The following is a 23,202-nucleotide window of genomic DNA, read 5'->3' as shown; positions in this document are numbered from 1 at the left end:
TGCCAGTCAGAGGAGGCATTACGCAGACCCATGAAGGAAAAGGCTTTCAAGGCCTGCTAGTTAGGGTAGAATGACAGAGGAGTAGGAAGGGATCCCAAGGGCCATTTAGCCAAACCCTCTGCAAGACAGGGTCTTTTGCCAAACATGGGGTTCAAACCTACGACCCTTAGATCAGACATAGGCAAACTCTGCCCTCCAGATGTTTTGGGACTACAACTCCCATCATCGCTAGCTAACAGGACCAGCGGTCAGGGATGATGGGAATTGTAGTCCCAAAACATCTGGAGGGCAGAGTTTGCCTATGCCTGCCTTAGATTAAGAATATGTTTTACTGACTGAACTATTGGAGGGGAGATCTTACTTTAATTTTTACTTAAAGTTGGATTGTTGTGTTGTCCAAACTACAGGTTGTTGATGATATGAACTATGGTTAACTTAGCCTCATAACTGATAGTTTGAAGTTGGCTTGTTCAGGATCCGAGCAGATTATGTGATAAACCACAATTACAGTGGTACCTCGGGTTACATACGCTTCAGGTTACATACGCTTCAGGTTACAGACTCCGCTAACCCAGAAATAGTACCTCGGGTTACGAACTTTGCTTCAGGATAAGAACAAAAACCGGGCTCTGGCAGCGCGGCGGCAGCAGGAGGTCCCATTAGATAAAGTGGTGTTTCAGGTTAAGAACAGTTTCAGGTTAAGTACGGACCTCCGAAACGAATTAAGTACTTAACCCGAGGTACCACTGTATATAAATTGAAGGATGCAAGGGTAGCTCTCCAAGTCTCAGCTGTGAGGGAGGAGGGACTTCTTTGGCCAGTTCATGCACATAGTGCTAAACTATGGTGTAGCATGACATGCAAACACCACCTCTATGTTCCTATACTGTGGCTAACATTTCACAAACTTTTTTTTGACAGCAAAAGCAACCTTTCCCACACAAGTGAAATAAAAATATTCAAACGTTCTTATTTCTTTTACTAAGTCTGTTCTTCTGCAGCACTTTTAGAGTAGTATTCCTCTGATCGCTACCTGTTTCACAGGGTTTGGGCATCTGCACCCTGAGTAGCGCTGTGATGTTAAGTGAAGCCATTGGCAGGTTTAGATGGAACTGATATGAGTAAGAGTTGCAGTGCTGAGAGGCTTTGTGACTGTTCAGTTTTCAGAAATTGCTTTCTTGGAAATATAGCGAAGTGTTTTGCTTGTACATCTCCTCCATAAGATGTAAAGGAAACATTGGCAAGAATTGAAATGTGCACTCTCTTCACTTTTCGAATGGAATTTCTTTTTCTTTTCTTTCCTTTCTGTTAGCAAATCGGAAGTGATTGCCTAGTAGCAAAACTCCAGGTGTCAGGTTTCCTGCTGAAATGAGAGCAAAAGGCCTCATATGAAAACGATCTGTGTGTGTTGAGACTGAGGTAATGGAAGCAGAGCAGCAGCAGGCTTTGGCGCAAGATTTACTGTTACTTTAACCGTTTTTGTTTTGTTTTAATGTTATTTTTTTTCAAAGCCGTAGTCGGGAAGAATGAATGTTTGGGTTTCTTTTGGAAGAAGAGAATGAGAGAAGTTGTAAAATAGCAGGAGCTGATGGCCCAGGATTTTCCATTGCTCTATAGGTACTAAAGTTTTTTTCAGTAAGGGAGGGGAGGCCTCCAGGAAGTGGGAGTGGGCTTAGCTTCAGAGGAGAGCAAGGGGTGGTGGAAGGGAGGGTGCAGATTAAAATAATAAACATATCCTAGGGATGGATTGCCACACTGTTGCCAGAGCTAGTGGGGGATCTAAAGGACAAGATCCCTGCGAAGGTTGGGAAGGTTATATATCTCGTGAGATTTTGCTTGGGAGTTTTACTGAAACAAAGTGAATAACGGTTTTTTCCTGGTGTTTTCCCCCCTCCTATTGGAAAGCAGAGCAGCATCCCCTAGGCTAGTCAGGCAGAGGGAAATGGAGTGAAACTGGCTTGGTTATTTCCATAGCAACACAAGTCTGCTGGTCACCAGGACAGCGTGTGTGAGAGAGAGAACAGGAGAAAAGAGGTAGCCTGTTTTCCAGCATTTGGTGATGCCTTTTTCCTTCAGACTGAAGTGCAGTTTGTCTTACTTTAACTTTTTTCACAAGTTGGCTGTTGTTTTACAGCACCATTTTTTTATTTTTAAGCAAAAGTCGTTTGTAAATGAATGGAGAAACACTGGCAGAGTATTTTCCTTTCTTTCTTTTATGTGCCATGAGGATATAGCGTCGTTTGCGGAGTGTAATTGAGACCAAACGTTGAGCTTGGGGCCCAGGAGAGAAAATATTTTTGGGCCTGCAGGTCATTAGTGAGGTGAGCAAAAGGGAATCCTGGGCGGTCTAGTGAGACGAGGAAAACATGCCAGCCTCATGGAACCTGGTTAATAGAACAAGTAGAATTAAGCTTGCTTACTCTGAACTATCCAGCCTGAAAACAATTGGGCACAGTGGGGCAGCAGAATGATGTTGCGGCCTAAGCTGCCACTGACCAGGATTTTCCAAAGAACTTTGAAGAGGTATAGTTGGAAAAATATATGTATGCACACCTTTTGAAGGCAACAGACCTGTTGATTTGAAAACCTTCGTTAGGAAGATGTAGGTGCCAAAGGGAGAGTGAAGAATGATTGGCCTGAACTTCAGCTTACGGGAATTACTGACAACATTTGAAAAGGTATGAAGAAGGCGAGTTTAAACTCTTTACTTTTCTTTAAAAAGAAGAAGAAAATTCTCACTATTCTTTTTTTCTGGGAGAATACCCAGTGCCTCATAGGTTGTTTTTTTTTTAGAAAAAAGTATTCTGCAATGGCATTTTTTCTTGTACTGCCTGTAGCATTAATTCAAACTCCTCCATATGCTTTCTTAATAAGTAACAGAACTATCCAGCAGTGCCCAGTTATGTGAATAAGGGGCCTTTTCATGGAGTGATGCAATTGAACACTTGCTATTCAACAGAAAGCATTTCATAACTTCTTGCTGAAAGAAATGACGGTAGCTTTTTCTTTTTGTTTTAAGTTTGCAAGTAGTTCAGTGGCTCCATCAAATGTGAACAGTGTTTTTCTCACCTTTCTTTTCTCTCTTTTACTGCCTTCAGATTGTATCAAGCAGCCTAATAAGAGTAATGCTGGGGAAATATGGTACTTTGGTCGTTCTTTGGTTATATTTCTTAAAATGTTTCCTTTTCTCCAAAGTACCAGAGATGTGTTTGGTATCTGAAAAATGCATTGATGCAGCAAATTCTAAACCTTGACTTTGCTTCTTTCAATTAGAATGGCTCATCAAAAGTTGACATATAGCAAAAGGAGTGAAACAAATTTTCTAACTTGCATCTTTTGCAGGCTTCGAATTAATACTAGAGTATCACTAATGTACACATGCTGTGCAATAGTACTACTATAATGCTTGTTGACACCACTGGGTTTTGCTCAGTGGAAGGGATAAGTTTCAAAGTAAGAGGCGAGCAAATATATTGAATGCTGCTCTTTTGGAGTTACCATTTATATAACTTTTGTGAATCCTACTAGCTAGCTAACTGAAATCAAACACAAATTGCATATCATACCAGTTGTTGGCATTAGAAAGAGATGTTTTGAGTGGCATTCGGAAACATATTAGAAAGTATGTGGCAATAATGATTCTGTTTGTTTGCTTGTTTGTTTAAACACCCTTAGCATAACATGTGTAGTCTTAATTAATTGCTGTGTTTCACTTGATTTGAGAGCTGGTAATTATTACCAATAGCTAGACCTTGTGTTGTAATTGCAGCTATTAATTGTAAAAGTTTAGATCAGATACTGAAGGTTAGAAAGCTGTAGTGGCAACTTTAATGCGCCAGCTTTCAATTAATTTAGTGATGTGTTTAGAAAGCAGCTCCTGTGTGGGCAGTTCTGTCTGCTTCTTTCAAAGGAGATCTGGTGCTTGCAAGTTTCAGTTTCCAGCTGCTAATGCCCACCCCCAAATCTCCCATTGCATTTTGACTCTAATAGTAACAAGTTCAGCACCAAGGAAATTGATGTCACAGATTTCGAACAAGGGAGAAAGTTGTAAATTATTATAAAAGATGCAAATTAGTGTTACTATTGTATTCACGTAAGGATAACTTGCTTTGTAAAAATACATTACTTGTCGCTTGCTTATATGCTTATATATATTTGATGTTGCTGCAGCAGAATCCTGGCCGTTTTAGTTGGCTATAGTAGTCAGAAATTTGAATGTGAGCCTTTAATTGGATTCCTACACATTTTCCTAATGACAAAGCTGTTATCATGTTGGTTGATTGTTGGGAATACAAGTTACTTGGCTGTCTAGGACAGTAGTTTGCAACACACACCCTGCCGGACCACTTGAAAAATGCTGAGGGTCTTGATGGACCACTTAATGAGTTTTCTACCTGTTGTAGCAATTGTAGGGCACTCTATGATTTTTAATGGTATTTTCGTCATTTCTTTTATTTCTTACATATTACATTGTATTACATTTTGAATTCCAAAGAGCTCATATTGTAATACAACAAAATACAAAATCCTGTCCATTATTTCCACTTCCTCGACTTCCCTGGGATACCAGGAAGCACAATGGTCTTCAGTCAGCAGGAGAGTATGCCTAGGTAGTGGGGAATTATGTCCAATTTCCTGGGCCATCACTTTATTCTAGATCAGGGATGGGGAACATGTGGCCTTCTAGGTGATGAACTACAACTCCCATCACCACTTACTAGTGGCCATGCTGGCTAGGGTTGATGGGTGTTGTAGTCCAACAACAGCCAGAGAACCATAGGTTCCCCATTGGTTTTCTAGCGATTGACCAGGATTTTAACAGAGGTGTGCCCATGTTAGTAAAGAACTCCCTAAGGCCTAAATGGGCAGCCTCTGAGGGCAGACCAGTACAACCCCAGATAAGACTGAGGCACTGTGAGTAGGTGGTTCCTTAGAGTCTAGACCAGATGGATGAGAGGTTGCCTGGTCTTGATGGGGTTACACGCTCTCCAAAGCAGCAGGTACACAGCTTGGGATACCTTCCAGATCCATTGCTGTTATTTGAGGATCAGGTGGCCTCAATGGTATGGAATGCCTCCCATGAGCTTTGGTTGGTGACCCTTTAATTATTCTGAGCACTTGGGGGCAGGTGTGTGCGTGTGTTTGTGTGTGCGCATGCGCACGTGTGAAGGTGAATGGTCATGTCTTCACTTAGAGCAGGAGTGTGATTTGTTTTTGTCTGCCTTGTTTTTGTCTGCCTTATTTTTTCTCTTATTTTTTCATATGGGACTGTTGGCTCATAGCAGTTAAAAGACTAAAATAGGAAAAATCAGAAAGTAATTCTATAGTTCTGGCTTGTTGTCAGAGTCATTCTTTGTGTTACCAAGGCTCATGTATGTGCATGTATATGTTCTGGAGACTTCAGAAATAAACATTCCCACACTCCAAAATAATGCTATTAAAAGGATAAAAATTCACCAGGTGTTAGCTATTGGAGACCCTTTGTTCAACAAGAGTGTCTCAAGCTTCATATCACTATTCTGGAGGTGATGCAGACTGTATTGGGAGGTTCCTGATAAGGTTTTGGGTATTATGTAATGACCTTGCTTAAATGGGAGCATAGAAGATTCTTTTTTTAAAAAAAATAACACCAGATATGATATTAAAACAAGGTGAGCTCTTAAGTAATTTCATTATGCTTTTAAAAAAACAAGCATAACCAATGGCCCAACAGTTACACTTTGATTTACCTATACTTTATTCACAACTGATATTATTCTAGGCAGTGTTATCTTCTAGTGACAGTTTTAGAAGGATTTAATAGCTTTGTTTACATGCATGTCTACAAGCTGCTTGACTACAATAGTAGTTCTGTGCAAGGGTTTGCATGCAAAGCTTTCTTTTTCGGTGTGGTTCTTCCTTTCTAAATTTACAGTGGTACCTCGGGTTAATTACTTAATTCGTTCTGGAGGTGTGTTCTTAACCTGAAACTGTTCTTAACCTGAAGCACCACTTTAGCTAATGGGGCCTCCTGCTGCTACCGTGCAGCCGTTCTTAACCTGAGGTAATATTTCTGGGTTAGAGGAGTTTGTAACCTGAAGCATATGTAACCTGAAGCGTATGTAACCCGAGGTACCACTGTACATTCATTTGTCTACAGTTATAGGTGTCTGTAAATAAAGACAAAGTTACACCTATGTTCTGAAACATGGAAACTGGACCTGTATTGTTTGTGATTTTCTGTGGTAGGTCCCTCTCCCTCCACCATTTGATGCAGAAGAACAGATCTTTAACATGCTCTTTACCCTGCTATGCTGGAAGCAGGAGAAATACGAGCTGATTTATTGTAGGAAGGGATACCTAAAGTGTTGGATTCAAAATGCTGCAAGCGGCTTCGTCTGCCCTACAGAGCCAAGGGTGCTTTATCAATGACAGCAGGTCCCTGTTAGCAGTGACCAAACGGAGATGCTCCTGATTACATCTGTATGGAAGGAAGCAGTCCCACTGGGTTGTGCTTGTTGTGTATGGATTGAGGCTTCAGCTTCCCCTGAGAGATCATGCCACAGGCTTTACATTTTCACTTGCAAACAAAACGATCAGAAGCTAAAATACTTTTGGTGTACAACCTGGAAAAGGTTTATTCTCAAAGGGGTTTGCTTCATGTTAATTTCAGATAGACTGAACCCTAACCACAGCTTCAAGTAGTTTCCTTGGGTGCAGCTGGTGGTTAGTCACACTAGTGCTTTGGGGTTTTGCCTACTTGTATGTATAGACTTGCAGCTATCTTGATATTTTGATATGTGTGGTGATTAGATTCCCCCCCTCTCTTTTTTTTTGGCTGGTGCACATTGGTAACCTGTAAGGAGGAAAAAAGTTTGAGTTTAAAAACTTTATCAGGAGCCTGAAATTAAAAGAGAACAAAATTAGGTTGGCAAGGCATCTGTACCAGTCTGGAGATGAGATAATTGGGAAAAGAACATATGGGGGGGGGGGATTTTGTAGTCCTCCTTAATTTTATGAAACTTAAATTTCAAGCATTGGATGCCTTGTTTGCCTTGCTGCCTATCAAAATGTAGTAGCATTAACTATTTTGTGTCTTTATTTGCATGTGTCTGTACAATTGTACGTGTCTAAGGAGACTTGCACATATCAGAGGGTGGCTGGACCAGTATGGAGTGCACATAGGGTGTGAAGGTTGTGCCCAGGTCCTGCTGTGAGAATCGGATGTTGGACTAGATGGGCCATTGACCTGATCCAACAGAGCTCTCCTTATTTTCCTATGAAAGGATTCTCCCTAAAGATTAGGGTGTGAGCCATATTGTATTGGTAGCCCACTCAGCTTTGTGAAATCGGCGGCGATTCATTTATGTGTTTACCCATATTAAAATATTCTAAGCACCATGCTTAGAAAAAAAAAAGGCCAGCAAAAAGTCTTGCAGTCTACACAACCGGGTACAAAATGAAGGCAATGGTGGTGAAAGCAAATGAAGGTGAATGAAGCAGGTGGGGTAATTTACACAGGCCTTATACTGAGTCATACTGTTGGTCTACTGGAGCTCAGTTTTGTCTACAGTGACAGGCAGAAGCTCTTTAGGATTTCAGGCGGAGGACATTCCCAGCCCTACCTAGAGAGGCTGAGGATTGAACCTGCGATCTTCTGCATGCAAAGCAGATGCTTTAGCACTGAGCCATGGCTCTTCACCTTGACATATTCACCCTTTGCAGCCTTTACCTGTTCAACAATCTGTGTGAGTTTGTTTTCCTCAGGTACCTTCAGGGGAAAAGCTAGCCTGTTTCTGAGAGTTCTGGTCCTTGTCATATTGCGATCTAGGATTGCCAGTTCCTAGCACCAAGCACGACTGAGAGTTCCCTGGAAATTCAGTTGCTGTCTCCTCCTGCCAAAACAAGCAACTTCAGGAGTAAGAGAGGGTTTTAGATCAGACTCTGGGCAGGGGGAAAGCAACTAACGAAAACATTTGCATGAAACAATCAAAGAACTGACCCAGAGAGAAAAGATGACTTGCCAAACAAATGACAAGCCTGGCTGGGTGGTCTCTAGTCACATAGTTCACGGCAGTCAAAAAGAGTTTTGTCAAGAGGAAAGGTTAGCATTAAAGAATTTCTGTGGCTGCACCATACAGTAGCCAGCTTTATAGTCCAGACTTTCAGAGGGAATGAGGATTCAAATGAGAATTTCACTGATAGTAAAGAGTTAACATTAAAGAACTTTTGCAAGTGAATTTACAGAACTGGTCAGCCTGAATTTTGCCTGTGCACGAACAAAATCTTGTTTAACTTTCTGAGATGGTGAAATGACATTCAGTTCATAATACATTTGAGTGGGCAGATGCATAGTCTAAATTAGGTAATATTTGTTGTTGTTGACATCTCTAGTTTGTTTGCTTTTTAGTGCCCACCAAAGGGTTCCATATTACAGTGGTACCTCGGGTTAAGTACTTAATTCGTTCCAGAGGTCCGTTCTTAACCTGAAACTGTTCTCAACCTGAAGACCACTTTAGCTAACGGGGCCTGCTGCCGCCGCTGCGCCACTGGAGCCCAATTTCTGTCCTTATCCTGAAGCAAATTTCTTAACCTGAAGCACTGTTTCTGGGTTAGCGGAGTGTGTAACCTGAAGTGTATGTAACTTGAAGCGTATGTAATTTAATTATATTTCTACCTGTATATCTTGTGACTGGGGAACAGCCAACCCATGGACCCAATCTGGCCCAAGCCATGCCCAGTGGCCTGCCACTGCCCACAATTAATTTACTGGCAATGACAATTTTGATATTGGCATTGGCAGTGATAACACAACACTGCAGGGCCATGGGACACCTTCGCCAGTGGTACACCTGCCCCTGGCCAACTGCTTCATCCATAAGAATGATGGTGCACCACACTTCCTGCTTCCAGCCTCCCAGGAATTCTTGTCATGAGTGTTCTCCTTTTCTCTTCACCTAACAACATTTGGCCCCATTGACAATCCTCCAATAGGGAGAAAGTGAAGAGGAGGAGATGGAAGGGAAGGTAGAGCAATAGATGGACTGAGTGAAACAAAAGAGAAAAGGGAGACAGAGATTCTAGGTGCCCATGTTAATGTTGTGTGACTGTGTGTGTGTGTGTGTGTGTGTGTGCAAGTGTGAATTGGCCCCATACACTTTGGTTTTAGCATTCCCCACCACTAGCATGTGGCCCCAAAGGGTTGGCTAAGAGACAGTGCCAACCCTCAAACCAAAAAACACTCCCTACCTCTGCCATAGTTTGGTGTGTGTGTATGTGTGTGTGTGTGTGTGTGTGTGTGTGTAAGCTGCATATACTGTATCCTTTCCTGATCAAATGGTCAGGGCTGCACAGGCATAATCTTCACAAGCTTTCATTGAAAATGTGGAACTTTTTCAAGGAAGAAAAAAATGAAACTTCTTCTTAAATGGTGATTCAGCCTTTCCCCCTCATTGCTGTTTTCAGGATCAAGCTTTTTGTATTTTTCTGTTAGATACTATTATAGTGGTGCTAACCATGTAAAAATGCTACAGCAACACCTTTCATGGGTTTTTCTTCAATTTAGTCCCCTGCATTTGAGTTCAGAGACAGTACATGTATAAACAGAATCTACCCCAGATAACCAACCGATCGAGAAGCAAAACTATATCATAATTGTGTAAATGGAGAGAGACCGTGGGCAAGGGGTGATGAAAGGAAGTACAACTTGGAAGAATGAAAAACCCTATGTGATTTCATTTCCACTGTGGAACGTTTTAAAAGTTCAGCCATGAGGAGTGCTTGCTTCTGCTACCTCAGTCTTAAAGGGTCAAATTGGTGGGGACAAGGTGATTAACATTTCTGTCAGCTGCACTTACGTTGCCGATACTTGAGGAGTCAATCTGCAAGTCTGAATACATGTGACGAAATCACTCTCAAATATCACAAGATGTTAAGGAGATGAAAGGGGTTGAAAAGGAAATAAATACAAAGAAGCTACATATGGTTATGAAGAAAACACAAAAACCACTGCAAGTGTTCTATTAAACGTCACATAGTTCACTCGCAGCCCCCTCTAGTCATTGTAAGAACGCAGAGACCATGCAGGTTAGCTCCACTCACCACCTCCATCCTTCCTCTGAAAGAGTCCCACACTCCTACAGATGTATGTGTCAAGAGCCCTGTAAACAAGGAAGTACTTGCTGAGTGTCGAAAACATTTCTCCCTCTGAAGAAACAAACAATTCCAAGTTTTATTTCACTAACTTTGTTGAAGCGTCAAATATGTCCCTGAGATTTCATATTTTCATCCATACATCTGTTTTCTTTTCCCAGTGAGGATAATTATGCATTCCACAATACCCTAAATGAACAGGAGCAGTCAATGAATTCTTAAATGCCTGTCATATGAATATCGGCCATTTTTAGATGCTGTGTTACCCTCGTGGGCACCTGTGTAAAAGCTCACTCGGGAGAGAATGGAACATGCTGAAATGAATATGAAAGAATCAGCTCTTTATGGCATTCCTGGCTTGTTGAATTTGATTCTCTCAAAAGGAAAATCATGTTTGTAGCATCACAAGGTTCCTGTAATAATCTTCACTGATTAATCTCATGGAGATATACTGTATGCCCCATGGCTTTCCCCCTATGTTTAAACATTCTTGCCCAGATGTTAGTAAGCAGTCATGTTGGTGTTCATTTCACAGTGCTTTTTGCTTTACTTTGAAAAATAGAAGCTCCTCTTTTCTTGATTTCTTGGAGTTTTTTTGTTCTGTTTTACTGAAGTTTTTATAATTTGTTTTATGTTGTACCCCGCCCTGGTACTGGCACTAATGAAGGGCAGGCTGTACATCTTCTTAGTTCATTAATAAATAATACATTCCGGGGCATCACACACACACATATTTGTATGCATGTGTTTATATAGAATATAATATATGACATGTAAAAGCTGAGAAGGCACATTGACTTGTGGGAAATTTAAAATGTTTTGGGGAAAGAACCACTAGACTTCTTTGTGTTCTGCCTCCAGCCTGCCAATTGGACATCCCTGTCCAGATCTCTAGACTTTCTTATAAATATTTATTAAGTCTACAGTAGGGATGGAGAAACTTGCGGCCCACCACATATGGTTGGACTACAACTCTTACCATCCCTAACCATGGCTGATGGGAGTTGTAGTTCAACAACATACAGACATACAACATAGGTTGCCCTTCCTTGCTACAAGGCATAACACACTGACGTAACTTCATGTTGCTCCTTGCATTCGGCAACTTCAGAAAGGTAAGTTTCTGAGTCTTGGAATCTTCTGAAGACTTGTATCAAGAATCATTATCATTATCATCATTTTAAAGAAATACCAATGTGATTTCAAAAACAATAAAACAAGCAACATATAACAAAACGTAACAAAACAATATCATATTTAAAAAGCAGCACTAAAACTTCAGTATCAATTCCAGCAGCTAGGAACTGGTATTAACTGTCAAGAAAAGCTCATGTAAAGAGGCAGGAATTTAGCTTTCAGGAGAAGCATCCAGATCTCAGTGCCCACCTGCTCTCAACAGGGAGATCATTCCAAAATGTAGGCAGCAGCACAGAAAGCCCTTCTCCATACAGCTATAAAATTATATCGTCATTAGTTATTTAATTCAAGATGGACTCTACTTAGCACTTTATACTCTTGACCTTGATTAGTTGGCTTAATGCTTTGGATACTGGATGTGTTATTTCAACCCTTCTCAGTTGCTTGTTCCATATGGGAATGAGTTTAGCTCTCTGGCTTTAGTTTACTGGTGATGCAGGGCTGGGGGAGTTGTAGGGGAGAAATTGCTTTCTCATTGGGACTCTTCAAGTGCTCCTAAAAGCAGCCTACACTGTGCAAGAAACTGTTGCCATCTGGATCTGTCTTAAATGGCTTGTGTTAACATGAAGTAAGTAATTTATTTTGAAATCTTTAGTATTCCTTGAGGTAAATGTTGACAGCGGTACTGGCATAATTATGTACTTCATTGTGTATAGGAAAATTGTGTGCATGCTAGGGAGATTGACAACAGTTGTCAGAATGCGGTCTTATGCTACTCATCTGAACAGTTCGTTCTTGAAGTAGCATATTTCTTCTATTCCTTTCAATTTTTTCAAGAGCATATACTGTTAGGCTAAACAGAGATCTCTTTTATGAATATCTGAATAGTAGCATTAAAAAAATTATTCCTATGTGGTAACCTTGGTTTTTGATAGGGAGATAGGGGAATTCTGAATAGTTCATTATCTCTTTCTGAGTACAGTATTAACACAAGTGGGCTTTCTTTTCTTTCTTTCTTTTTTTGTTTTGTTTTCGTTTCCTAGGACATCCAGGCTGAAATTGATGCCCACAATGACATCTTCAAAAGCATCGATGGAAACAGGCAGAAGATGGTAAAAGCCTTGGGAAACACTGATGAGGCTGCGCTGCTCCAACACCGCATTGATGACATGAACCAGCGCTGGAATGACCTGAAAGCGAAGTCTGCTAGTATCAGGTAAAATATGATTTGAAAGTTACATCTGAATCACGGCTGCTTCCTGTGATTCATTTTTGTACAAGTATGGACACAGCTTAAAAATGCACCAGTTTCATGTTAGTGCCATCCTATCATGCGCCGGCGTGTTCAAATAAACATAAGAGCCCTACTGGATCAGGTCCAGGGCCATCTTGTCCAACATTTTCCTCTCACAGTGGCCTACGAGATGCCCATGGGAAGCCCACAAGCAGGGTTTGTGTGCAACACCACGGTCCTCACCTGTGATTCCTAGCACCTGATATTCAGAAGCATTTTGGTTCCCAACAGCGGAGGCAGACTATAGCTTTTAGGGTTAGTTGTCATTGATTGCCTCATCCTCGATGAAATTGTGTAATTCTCTTTCAAAGTCTTCCAAATTGGTGCTCCTCTCTACCTCTTGTGGGTGCAGATTCCACACTTTAACTGTGCAGTATCTGAAGAAGTGCTTTGTGTATCCTTAATCTTCCAAAATTCAGCTTCATCGGACGTCCCCTAGTGCTGTGAGAAAGGGAGGAAAACTTTTCTCTCTATGCTTTCTGCACACCATACATCTCGATCATGTTACCTCTTACTTGCCTTTTCTCTAAACTAAAAAATAACAACCCTCAGGCAAATGCCAAGGCCCAGGGCAACCAGCAGGTGCTGTTTACACCTTTTGGAGAACTAGAATGTGTGCGTGAGGAAATCCTTGCTGCCTGGCAGGGAATAGTGTGCTAGCCATGTCTCGAGTACCCCTGACATGTTGTGAGCATAGGACGAATAGATTAAAATGGTGGTTTGCTAATTTGTTGAAGTTTCCTTCTGCACTTTTCACCACTAGGTAGCAAGGGCCCCCCTGTGCAGGCAGCCTGATGTTGAGAGACATGCCAGGCAACCCACTTTTTATTCCCTTGCCAGTGGCCCAGATGTAGCATTGCTATGTTGAGGACATGGGATCGGGGATAAAAAGCCTGGCCCCATACTAACTGTGTGACCACATAACATTGTGTCTGAGCTGCTCACCGTTGTGCCCTGCCAGTTTGAAAATTGGAACACTCCCTAAACCTGTTCTTGGGATTTCCCCAATTATCCAAAGCAGATTTAAGGGACATGGTGACGGGGTAAGGAGAGAGAGGAAAGCCTCATTCTGTACACATGGCAACTTGGTTGAATCCTACTTTAGATTGTTGTTGTTGTTTAGTCGTTTAGTTATGTCTGACTCTTCGTGACCCCATGGACCAGAGCACACCAGGCCCTTCTCTCTTCCACTGCCTCCCGCAGTTTGGTCAAACTCATGCTGGTAGATTTGAGAACACTATCCAACCATCTCGTCCTCTGTCGTCCCCTTCTCCTTGTGCCCTCCATCTTTCCCAACATCAGGGTCTTTTCCAGGGAGTCCTCTCTTCTCTTTAGGTGGCCAAAGTATTGGAGCCTCAGCTTCACGATCTGTCCTTCCAGTGAGCACTCAGGGCTGATTGCCTTAAGAATGGATAGGTTTGATCTTTTTGCAGTCCATGGGACTCTCAAGAGTCTCCTCTAGCACCATAATTCAAAAGCATCAATTCTTCGACGATCAGCCTTCTTTATGGTCCAGCTTTCACTTCCATACATCACTACTGGGAAAACCATGGCTTTTACTATACGGACCTTTGTTGGTCCCTTCATGGATCACTACCTTGCCGTGGCAAAGGGGCTTGAATAACTCAGAAAAGCTATGAACTATGCTGAGCAGGGCACCCAAGATGAACAGGTCATAGTGGAGAGTTTTGACCAAACGTGATCCACCTGGAGGAGGAACCGGCAAGCCGCTCCAGTATCCCTGCCAAGAAAACTCCATGGACAAAGACAACAGGCATACCTTAGATTACTTCACATCAAAATTCCATTCAGTTTTACGTTTTCAGGGAAGCTTGGGAGGTCAGTGTCTGTCAGCTTGCGCTGCCGATAGTTGGAACAAGTACCCTTAATGTCTTGACTCTTATAAGCGTCCCTCACAAATCATCAAGAAAGAGATGAGAAGACATTTATGTTAATACTTTAATCAACAGCTGCAGTGTTCCAGCAGTAACAATTGAGCAGCATGGTATTTCTTGGGGATTAATGATCATTTGGGGGAAATTAATGGCCCAAGCTGCCCTCAAGTCATTTACTTCAGCCAGTCATTAATTCCAGGGTGAGAGTCTAAGGATGAGTAGTGGTTGTTATTATGAATGGTGTGTAACAATCATACTTAAAACAGTTTTACAATTAATTTAATTTGTGTATATGCATGGAACATGATGTTCAGATGACATATATCAGCTGTAAGGGAGAAATCTAGAAGCATAATCAGAGGGGGTTAACTGCAAACACTAAATCATCAAATACAATACACAAGTAATCATTTACTCTGTTGTAATAATCAGATCTAGGTAGATTTTACTTTGTATTTCAAAACTTGTTCAGAGTTGGCTGTAACTACCTCCTGCAGTGTAACTGCTTGCTTCTGTAGTATGTGGTCTGCAATGTGGGGGTTGAGCTATACCACCATTCATCCAAGGATCACAGGGCAGTCTACACTATAAAAACACAAAACGCATAACATATAAACAAACCAAGCAATAACCCCACAATCCACCCCGGGTTAAAGTGAACACAGTGCTCATATAATACATTTAAAACAATGCTTGTCCTTCAACCCAGTTTGCCAAATTAACAAAAAACAACAACAACCCACTAATATATCAGTGGTGTCTTTTTGTGGCTATGCAATATTTAATATGATTCTTTAAAGTTTTTGTACTATCTGTTTTGTGGTTAGTTGTTAGGATTGATTTGTTTTTTGTTTCTTCCCTTTTGTTTTGTTATGAAGATATTTGTATGTTGGTTCTTCCGTTCTCTTCTTCTGAATAGCCGTTTACCCTGCCTATGCCCCTCTCAACCTGTCTTTTCTTTTCTTTTCTTTTCTTTTCTTTTCTTTTCTTTTCTTTTTGTGATACATTTCCCCCCTCATTCAGAACCCTCATAGGTTCTGAATATGAGTTGCTACTAAAATATAGCATAGGCCCGTAGCAAATCACATGCAGATGGAGATTACAGTTTCTGTCCTGATTTTTGTGCCTTTTTGGTGACAGTTCAGGCTGCCACTCCATGTTTGATAAAATTAAATTTCTGGTCGTGTACAGCTTCTTCAGTCCTGATTGAAAAGGAGCCACTGAATTGTAATTTTACCCTCCATGGCATGCTAGCAGAAGGCTTCATGAGCCACTTAAACCCTCTGCGCAGAGCTGAAGTGGACTCAAATAAGAGTGTTGCATTTTGCACAGGATTGAAGTTCTTGGCAGTTTTCTCCCTTTCTGCTGAACACTAAAAGTGCTGTAGATTTAAAAGGCAGAACTAGCCACAGATAAGTGTTGCTAGACAGGTCCCAGAAGAGTGCTGAAAAATATATTTCCAAGGATCAAGAATGCTTTCCCAGCAAGAGGCATTGAGCCGGCAGTTCTTATATTGCAAATACTTATGGCAGCTGGCTAAAGCTGGTCTCTGAGGTTCAGAGAACAAGTTGCATCTCTTTCATCTGCAGACTCACTGCTATTTGCCTATTCAAGCAGAGCTGCAATTTAGGGCTGATTTGGACACTACTTCTAAGCAGGGGACTGTCGGTGTGAGGATAACTTTTGCTTTTGAATCCCTGTTAAATCATAGACTAAAGTGGGTAGGGACAGAAAGCTTTCGCATGTGGCTAAATGTGTCTGACTAAAGGGGTGCTTTGGTAATTCTTGTAGGCAAATTGGAATGTACTTTATTTGAGTCTGGGGATATGATTCTTACTGCAGTATTTGGCTTGCCATCAGAATAAAAACACCAAAAGGAACAGGTGCATCACTTTCCAAACAAAGAAAAAACTATTACTAGCTTTTGTTCTCCTTTTGAAAAAAGTTCAAATAAATCAAAACATTGCTTTTGTCAGTCTCTTGGCAAGGGAATTGACAACTTATTTATAACCATTTTTTACTGAAGTTTTTGATACAAAATTAGCCATGTTACTGTCACCCCTCCTAGGACCTGTTGCACCAATGGTGCACAAAGGAACTGATTTATAGATTTTTATCAGTGCCCAGGTATTTCTGATTACCATAACACTGTGGGAAGCAGGTATACTGTGTCAGTTCATGCAAGTTACTCTTCCTGATTTGGGGAGATTTCCCCCTCTAATCACAAACCTCCAATCCAAGGGACAAACTTTCAGGTTTCCCCAATCCATTGGGGCATAAGAAGTTGCAGTGGAGAACAACCTTCTACTGGATCCAGTCTAGTGTCATGAATGATTTTCTTCCCTGTGTCTTTTTTACAAGGCAGAAATCTGCTGAACAAAAGTTTTTGCTGTTGTTTGTTGTTGTTGAAATACTTTGTCACCCTGCTATATTGTTGTGGGCATCTGTATGTCTTGGAAGACAACAGAGGAGTGTGCCTTTGGGGGCAAAGTCAAACTGTTGGAGAGTTGCAGCACCTACTGTGTTTGTAGAGACCAATGTGGGAGAGACATATTTTGTTGCAGCTGGGGCAGATGAAGGTAACCAGTTTTGCTTCTGCAAGTGGTCATTCCTTCTCTAGTCACTGTTGTGGATACACATCTGGATTCTCTGAATCCAGGCACTGCGGTCATCTGCAAGGGATTACCACATGGTGGTGTTGATGTTGCCAGTCTTCATGTCTTGAATGCAGACATATTTGCAATGCAGAACTGGTCTGCCAATGGACCTGGCAGTTGAAGCCAGCTCCTTGTAGAGCACATCCTTGGAGATCCTGCTGTCTTCCACTCTGTGTACATGGCCAAGCCAGTGTAGACATCATTGAGGCAGGAGTGTGAGTGTATTGGGAATGTGAGCTTGGGAAAGTACAGCTTTGTTTGAGACTTTCTCTTGCCAAAAACATTCCTGATGCAATGCATGTGGAAGGCATTAAGGCGTCACTCCTGGCAGTTGTATGTTGCTCACAGCTCACTTCCATAGAGCAGCGTGCTCAACCTTCATCTCAAATTTAGGAAAGATTTTGTTAGTTCTTATATGGACCCCTGCCAAATGGATGTTTGTTTTTCGATTTGATAGCATTGTGTTTTACTGATCTTTATTTGTGTTGGTTTTATTATTACAAAGTTGCCCTCAACTTCAACAAATATCTATCTATTTTTTAGGGAAGTCGTTCAAAGCTTTACAAACAGTGACAGCACTTCAGTCCTCAATTATTTTGAACAAAGAAGCCTTCTGGTGTGTGTGTTCACAATCAGTACAGCTACATCTGGCCCTAATTTTAGAACTGTTTTGAGTAAAAGTAGAAAATAAGGATGGGAAGGTCTGGAACCACAATTCCAATAAGCATTCAAATGTGTTTATACTTTTATGTTTAACAAGTGTTTGAAACCTAAACTGGGATTAGGAGGAACTTGTATAACATTTTCCCTCATTCAGAAACATATGCTTGCTTGCTTAGAAACACATGTTCTGCTAGATTTACCAATTTCCTATCTAATCCTATCATGGATTACTTTCCAGTTCGTATGTTTTATGTACCCTTTCTGAATTAAACAAAAAGAAGAGAGAGGGGAAAAAGCCCAAGAGATATGGCTTGCCAAAGGCCACTATGCTCATGTATAAGAGCATATTTCACATCAAGTTGATAACACAGTAAAATAAATAAAATAGTAGCTAGTATTGTAAGCCCATCCTTTGGGTCCAGGAAGTTTCCCAAGACTGATTCCAAACAGGACTGGTACAGTGAGTGATCCAATTACAGTACAGTGGTAACTTGGTTTACGAACTTAATCCGTTCCAGAAATCCGTTCTTAAACCAAGGCGTTCTTTCCCATAGCAGCGGGGGACTCAATTTGCAAATGGAACACACTCAACAGGAAGCAAAACATGTACTTATTCCAAGGCAAAGTTCACAAACCAAAACACCTACTTCTGGGTTTGCAGCATTCTTAATCCAAGTTGTTCATAAACTAAGCTGTTCTTAAACCAAGGTACCACTGTACTCCCCTGGAGAATAAATAGCTTCTCAGTCAAGGCTCAGGAACTGCCAAATCAGAGAAAAGCTAGCAACTTAGTTTTTATTATTATTTAATATAGATATACTACTTAATTATTAAATCAAAATGACAATTAAATAAAAACCATAGAAAGAAGAAGAGCAATAAAAATTTTCATAAAATCAAATGCTACCTTAAAATGCCTGCTGAAATAAGAAAGGCTGTATCAGGCGCAAGTAGTTCTTTTTTTTTTCTCATCTCAGTCGGGATGAGATTCCTCACTGAATGCACAGATTGTAGTACATACAAGACATGTAGCTGAGCAATGGAGACCACCAGTACATATTTGTTTCCACGTATACTCCACTGCCCCTGCAAGCTCTCAAGGCATTATACACTGCTCATTCCACATCATCCCTGTGTGGTGAGTTATCAACTCAGAGATACTGACTAGCTGAAGGTCACCCAGTAATCCTCAGGACGGAGTGAGGATTGGAACCCAGATCTCCTTAGTCTGACACGCTAGTCACTGTACCACAGTGGCAGTCAAAACTGGGTTCAAAAGTCAAGAGAACAAGCTAGGGGATTGCTAAACAAATGAGGTGTAGAATAAATGCAAAGGGCTTTGAGGTACCCACAAATGCTGACAGCCTGTGTCAGTCAGCGTTCTGGAAGGCTAGAAGCTTGCTGCAAAGAATTTGATTTTTGAGGCTAATAGGATTAGCTAGACTAATCCTTGATATGGACCATGCCCATACAATATGGTCATTGTTGCATCTTATGACACATACGTTTTTCACTCTTATTTTCCAATGATTATATAGAATTTGTTCCACAGAAGTGCAAAGGGATAGAGTGATGCACTTCCACAGAGAATCAAGCCCAGTGTTGTGTTTTGATTTAGTATCTGAAACGCAAGTGCTGTACCCACCCCTCCCCCCAATATTTCTGTGGTCAGGGCTTGGTAGTCAGCTGACCACTCTACCGTTTCCTATGGGGGTAGTTGTGATAAATGATAATTGCAGTTCCTGTAAGGCCATAGAGAGGGAGATGTGTGTTCAGAGCTCTTTGAAAGAAATAGTGACTGAGATAAGGGATGACTAATCACTGGAATCAGCGAAGAAAGCATGCAGTATTTTTTGGAGGGAGAGATTTAATCTTTTTCTTTTTTCTTTAAAAAGGCTGGTGTTCTGCTACAAGAATTGCATATTGAGCTAGCAGAAAATTAAACTGTGAACTATTAGTTCCATCCTATAGCTCAGCTGGCATACTGTTTATCAGTGTAAGGCAATTATATGGTCTCAAGATTTGTCAAGATCATTGAATGGACAGAATTAAAGTGGAGGTCTGTCCTACTTTACCATCATTCTAGAAAACACAGATAAGCTATTAAGAATCTAAAATGGCATTAGGTGCACTGATAGGATGATAGAGTGTAAGTGACAGGAGAAGATTACAACCATTTCCTTGTGAGTATTGGGACACTCTCTGCTTACCATAGGTTAAAGTAGACAAGGGACTCAGAAAAATAAAAGGTTCTGACATTATCAAGAGTAGTTACACTAATGGTATGTCATATTAACTGAATTACAGCACAATGCTGCAGCAGTTCATTGATTCAGCAAAATGCAGTAAGTAATCTGCACCAGCAATGCTCAGCTAGTTAACATTAACCCCTTACTGCCCCTGTCATTCTGGGTATGAACCTATCATAGACAGGTCTTATGGAAATCTGGACTTTTGCCCCTAAGAAGTCTGATAGGGTTTTACATGTAGCTATTTTAAACTGGTGTGTTTGAGGACTACAGCTTGGTACACTGCACTTGGTGCTAAAACTGAAGCATAATATTCTGGAACATTTACTAGATTGCATAATTTGTAGTTTTAAAATAGAGAATGGGGATTTTCCTTTCAAAATGTATTTTTAGTAATGTTTTCCAGTGGAACCATTAAAATGAAACTGGCCTGGCTCCCACCCAAGACACACAGAGGCTCTTTCTTTATTCCAGCATGTAATGGTACAGGCTCAGTGCTCAGGAGTCACAATTCAGAAGTCCAGGAACAGGGCAAGAAGTTCAGAACGGAACAGAAACACACACACAGCTTTATGGCGGTCCATAGACCCAAAACACACAGTACAACAATAGTATATAACAACAGTTATTAAGGTGTGAGATCAGCCTTGCTAGCCAACAGAGGAGCTTTAGCCAACCAGAAGCAACAAAGATGTTTCCCGAAGTTTCCCTACTCCTCTTGCCAAGCTTTTCAAAACCAAGTGTGGCATCCTCACTCATGAGACTCTGTCACCTCGTGGGACCAGGTCACACCTGGTTCTAGGTGACAGCACTGCAACCTCCTGCCTGGGCTCCTGTTCAGTCGCTGCTGGCTCCTGCTAGCTTCCTGCCTCAGCTGATTAAAGCCTGCCCCAGCCTCCACTGACATTCTCAGTGGGGATCAGGCTTGGATTGGAAGGCTCTGATGGACAGGAAGGGAGAAGAAACAGAGGGGAGGACTAAATTCTGGCAACCTGGGTTGGAGGAGGGTTTTTTTAGAAGGGGGAGCAGAGATGCTGGCTGTCCCCTCTGACCACCTTGTGCATATCAGAGCCTTCCAATCCAAGCCTGATCCCCACAGTGCTGTGGGGCTCATGACATAAACTGAACTCCAGACCGGAAGTGCATAAATGGTCTTCCTTCCATAGTCTTGTCAAACAATCCCACACAATAACCCTTTATTAGTCATTTTAATAAAGAGTTTGTGAACGCCTTTCTTCAGAGGGAGTTGTAAGATACAGGTGTCTTCTGGGTTATGCTGCGTATGATAAGAAAGGTTACTATATTTGGTTTAATTATCTTGTTTAGCACAACCTCTAATCCATTTAGTACATGCCAGTTTCTCAGCAAGCATTTTTTGCCATATCCTATCTCTCAGTTCCTGAACTGTGAAATTCCCCATCTCCTGGTGTCTTGAAATCTTCATGTGTGCTGCAGCTAGCAACAACGCAGTGATTTGTTTGTATAATATAATTTGCAAACATGTCACTGTATATTGACAGTATCACAAGCAGGGAGTTCATTCTAATCCTAATTTGCACAATGTCTGAGACAAAATGAGGATTTCCCTTCATCCCATTTGGATACTCATTTGGTATCATTATGTATGATTTAGGTACCATTGGAGTATTTTACAACATCTGTGGGCCGCACATTTCAGACTAGATTCCTTTGCTTTTCTTGTATAAGCCATTTTGAAATGGTTATATTTAATAGATCATTTGAACAGTTATTTGGATTGCATTAAGGAAAATATCCTATAATATTTTAATGTAGCCTAAAGGTTAAAATGTTTGCTGTGTCTCATTGCAGGGCTCACTTAGAGGCAAGTGCAGAGAAGTGGAATAAGTTGCTGTCATCGCTGGAAGAGCTTATCAAATGGCTGAACCTGAAAGATGAAGAGATAAAGAAACAGATGCCTATTGGTGGGGATGTTCCAGCATTACAGTTACAGCATGACCACTGCAAAGTGAGTTGCTTATCTTTCTACTGCCCATTTGACACTTCTTAAAATGCACAGCTCACTTGCAGTGCCTTTGTAAATCTGAACCAAGTGTGGGGAAACAACTCTCTCTACCTGCCATTTGGTCTTCTGCATACCTGACTACTAATCACAGTGCAAGGCATAGCTAATTCTGGTACAAAACCAACAGTTTACCTTGTGCTCAATTATGGCTGGGGAATTATTTCGTCCAGCCAGGCACACAGAGACACAATAGTCTCTTTTACTTACTTACATACATCTGTCTGCATCCATACTTGGATTAAAGTGCGCTGGATCATCTTAGTCAAAGCGACAAAAACTTTCCCAAACCAAGAGTGGCAAGTGTTGGGCAAAACAGTGTTTTCCCCTAGTGGTTCCTGGAGGGCACTCCGGGCTTTGGATGGCACCTTCTTCTGACTCTGGCAGGCAAGATCTCCTCTTCAGATGACCTCAGGGGCAAACGCCCTTGTGCCCTCCTTGACCAACAGCACAGCAAGGACGACCTTTTAGCTCCCCTGCAGCGTCCATCAATGTTAGCAGGGCACCACAGTTCCACTGGATTGCCACATTGGTGAAGCTGGAAACACTGTGTCCGTGTAGAACTGTGGCTAACAATAACTGACTGCATACACTTGAACACAGATAAAAACAGAGAATAATCCAGGAAATCCCTCTGGAAGGTCCTGGCTGCCACTACAGTGCTGGCCAAAGCTTCTAACATACAGCTGAACCAAGCAACACCTTATTAAACATAGGAAAGCAGGCTTTCATTCAGTGTGTGTGTGCTTGATAGAGAGTTGTGAATTTTTAGGATTTAAGATGTTGGTATTCATGCTAACAAAGGTTTTAAAATGCAATAGTATGAAATAAAAAGTTTTAAATTAAAAAACAAACATTGATCTTTGTCTACCATGATAGTTTCTGATCTGTGCATTGTCCAGAAAGCAGATTTGATGGGGGAGCAAACATTTTCAGTGATAGTGTCCTAAGCTTTGGGATGTCTTCTACAGGGACACCCCCCAAGCCCCCCTTCTTACTATCATTTAGGTGCCAGGCAAAAAAGTTTGTTTTTCTAGGCTTTTAAAAACCACTAATGTGGTTGACTTATTTCAGATGGTTGTGTTAGTTTACATGCTCTATGTTTTTTGGTTGTATTGTTGCTATTATTTTTTTA

General features: G+C 41.3%; 1 protein-coding gene across 2 annotated transcripts in view; it reads left to right on the top strand.

The window, feature by feature from the left end:
* Positions 1-23,202, top strand: part of UTRN (utrophin) — a 321,971-nt gene that overhangs the window by 196,868 nt on the left and 101,901 nt on the right. For both annotated transcript variants that reach the window (XM_083434684.1, XM_083434685.1), the window contains 2 exons: positions 12,312-12,484; positions 21,857-22,013. In XM_083434684.1, the coding sequence (XP_083290810.1) occupies positions 12,312-12,484; positions 21,857-22,013 (330 nt within the window). The remainder of the gene's footprint in view (positions 1-12,311; positions 12,485-21,856; positions 22,014-23,202) is intronic.

This window comes from Podarcis tiliguerta (genome assembly GCF_965153285.1).
Source record: "Podarcis tiliguerta genome assembly, chromosome: 3".
Classification (NCBI taxonomy): domain Eukaryota; kingdom Metazoa; phylum Chordata; class Lepidosauria; order Squamata; family Lacertidae; genus Podarcis; species Podarcis tiliguerta.
This window is presented reverse-complemented; position numbering and strand designations above follow the sequence as displayed.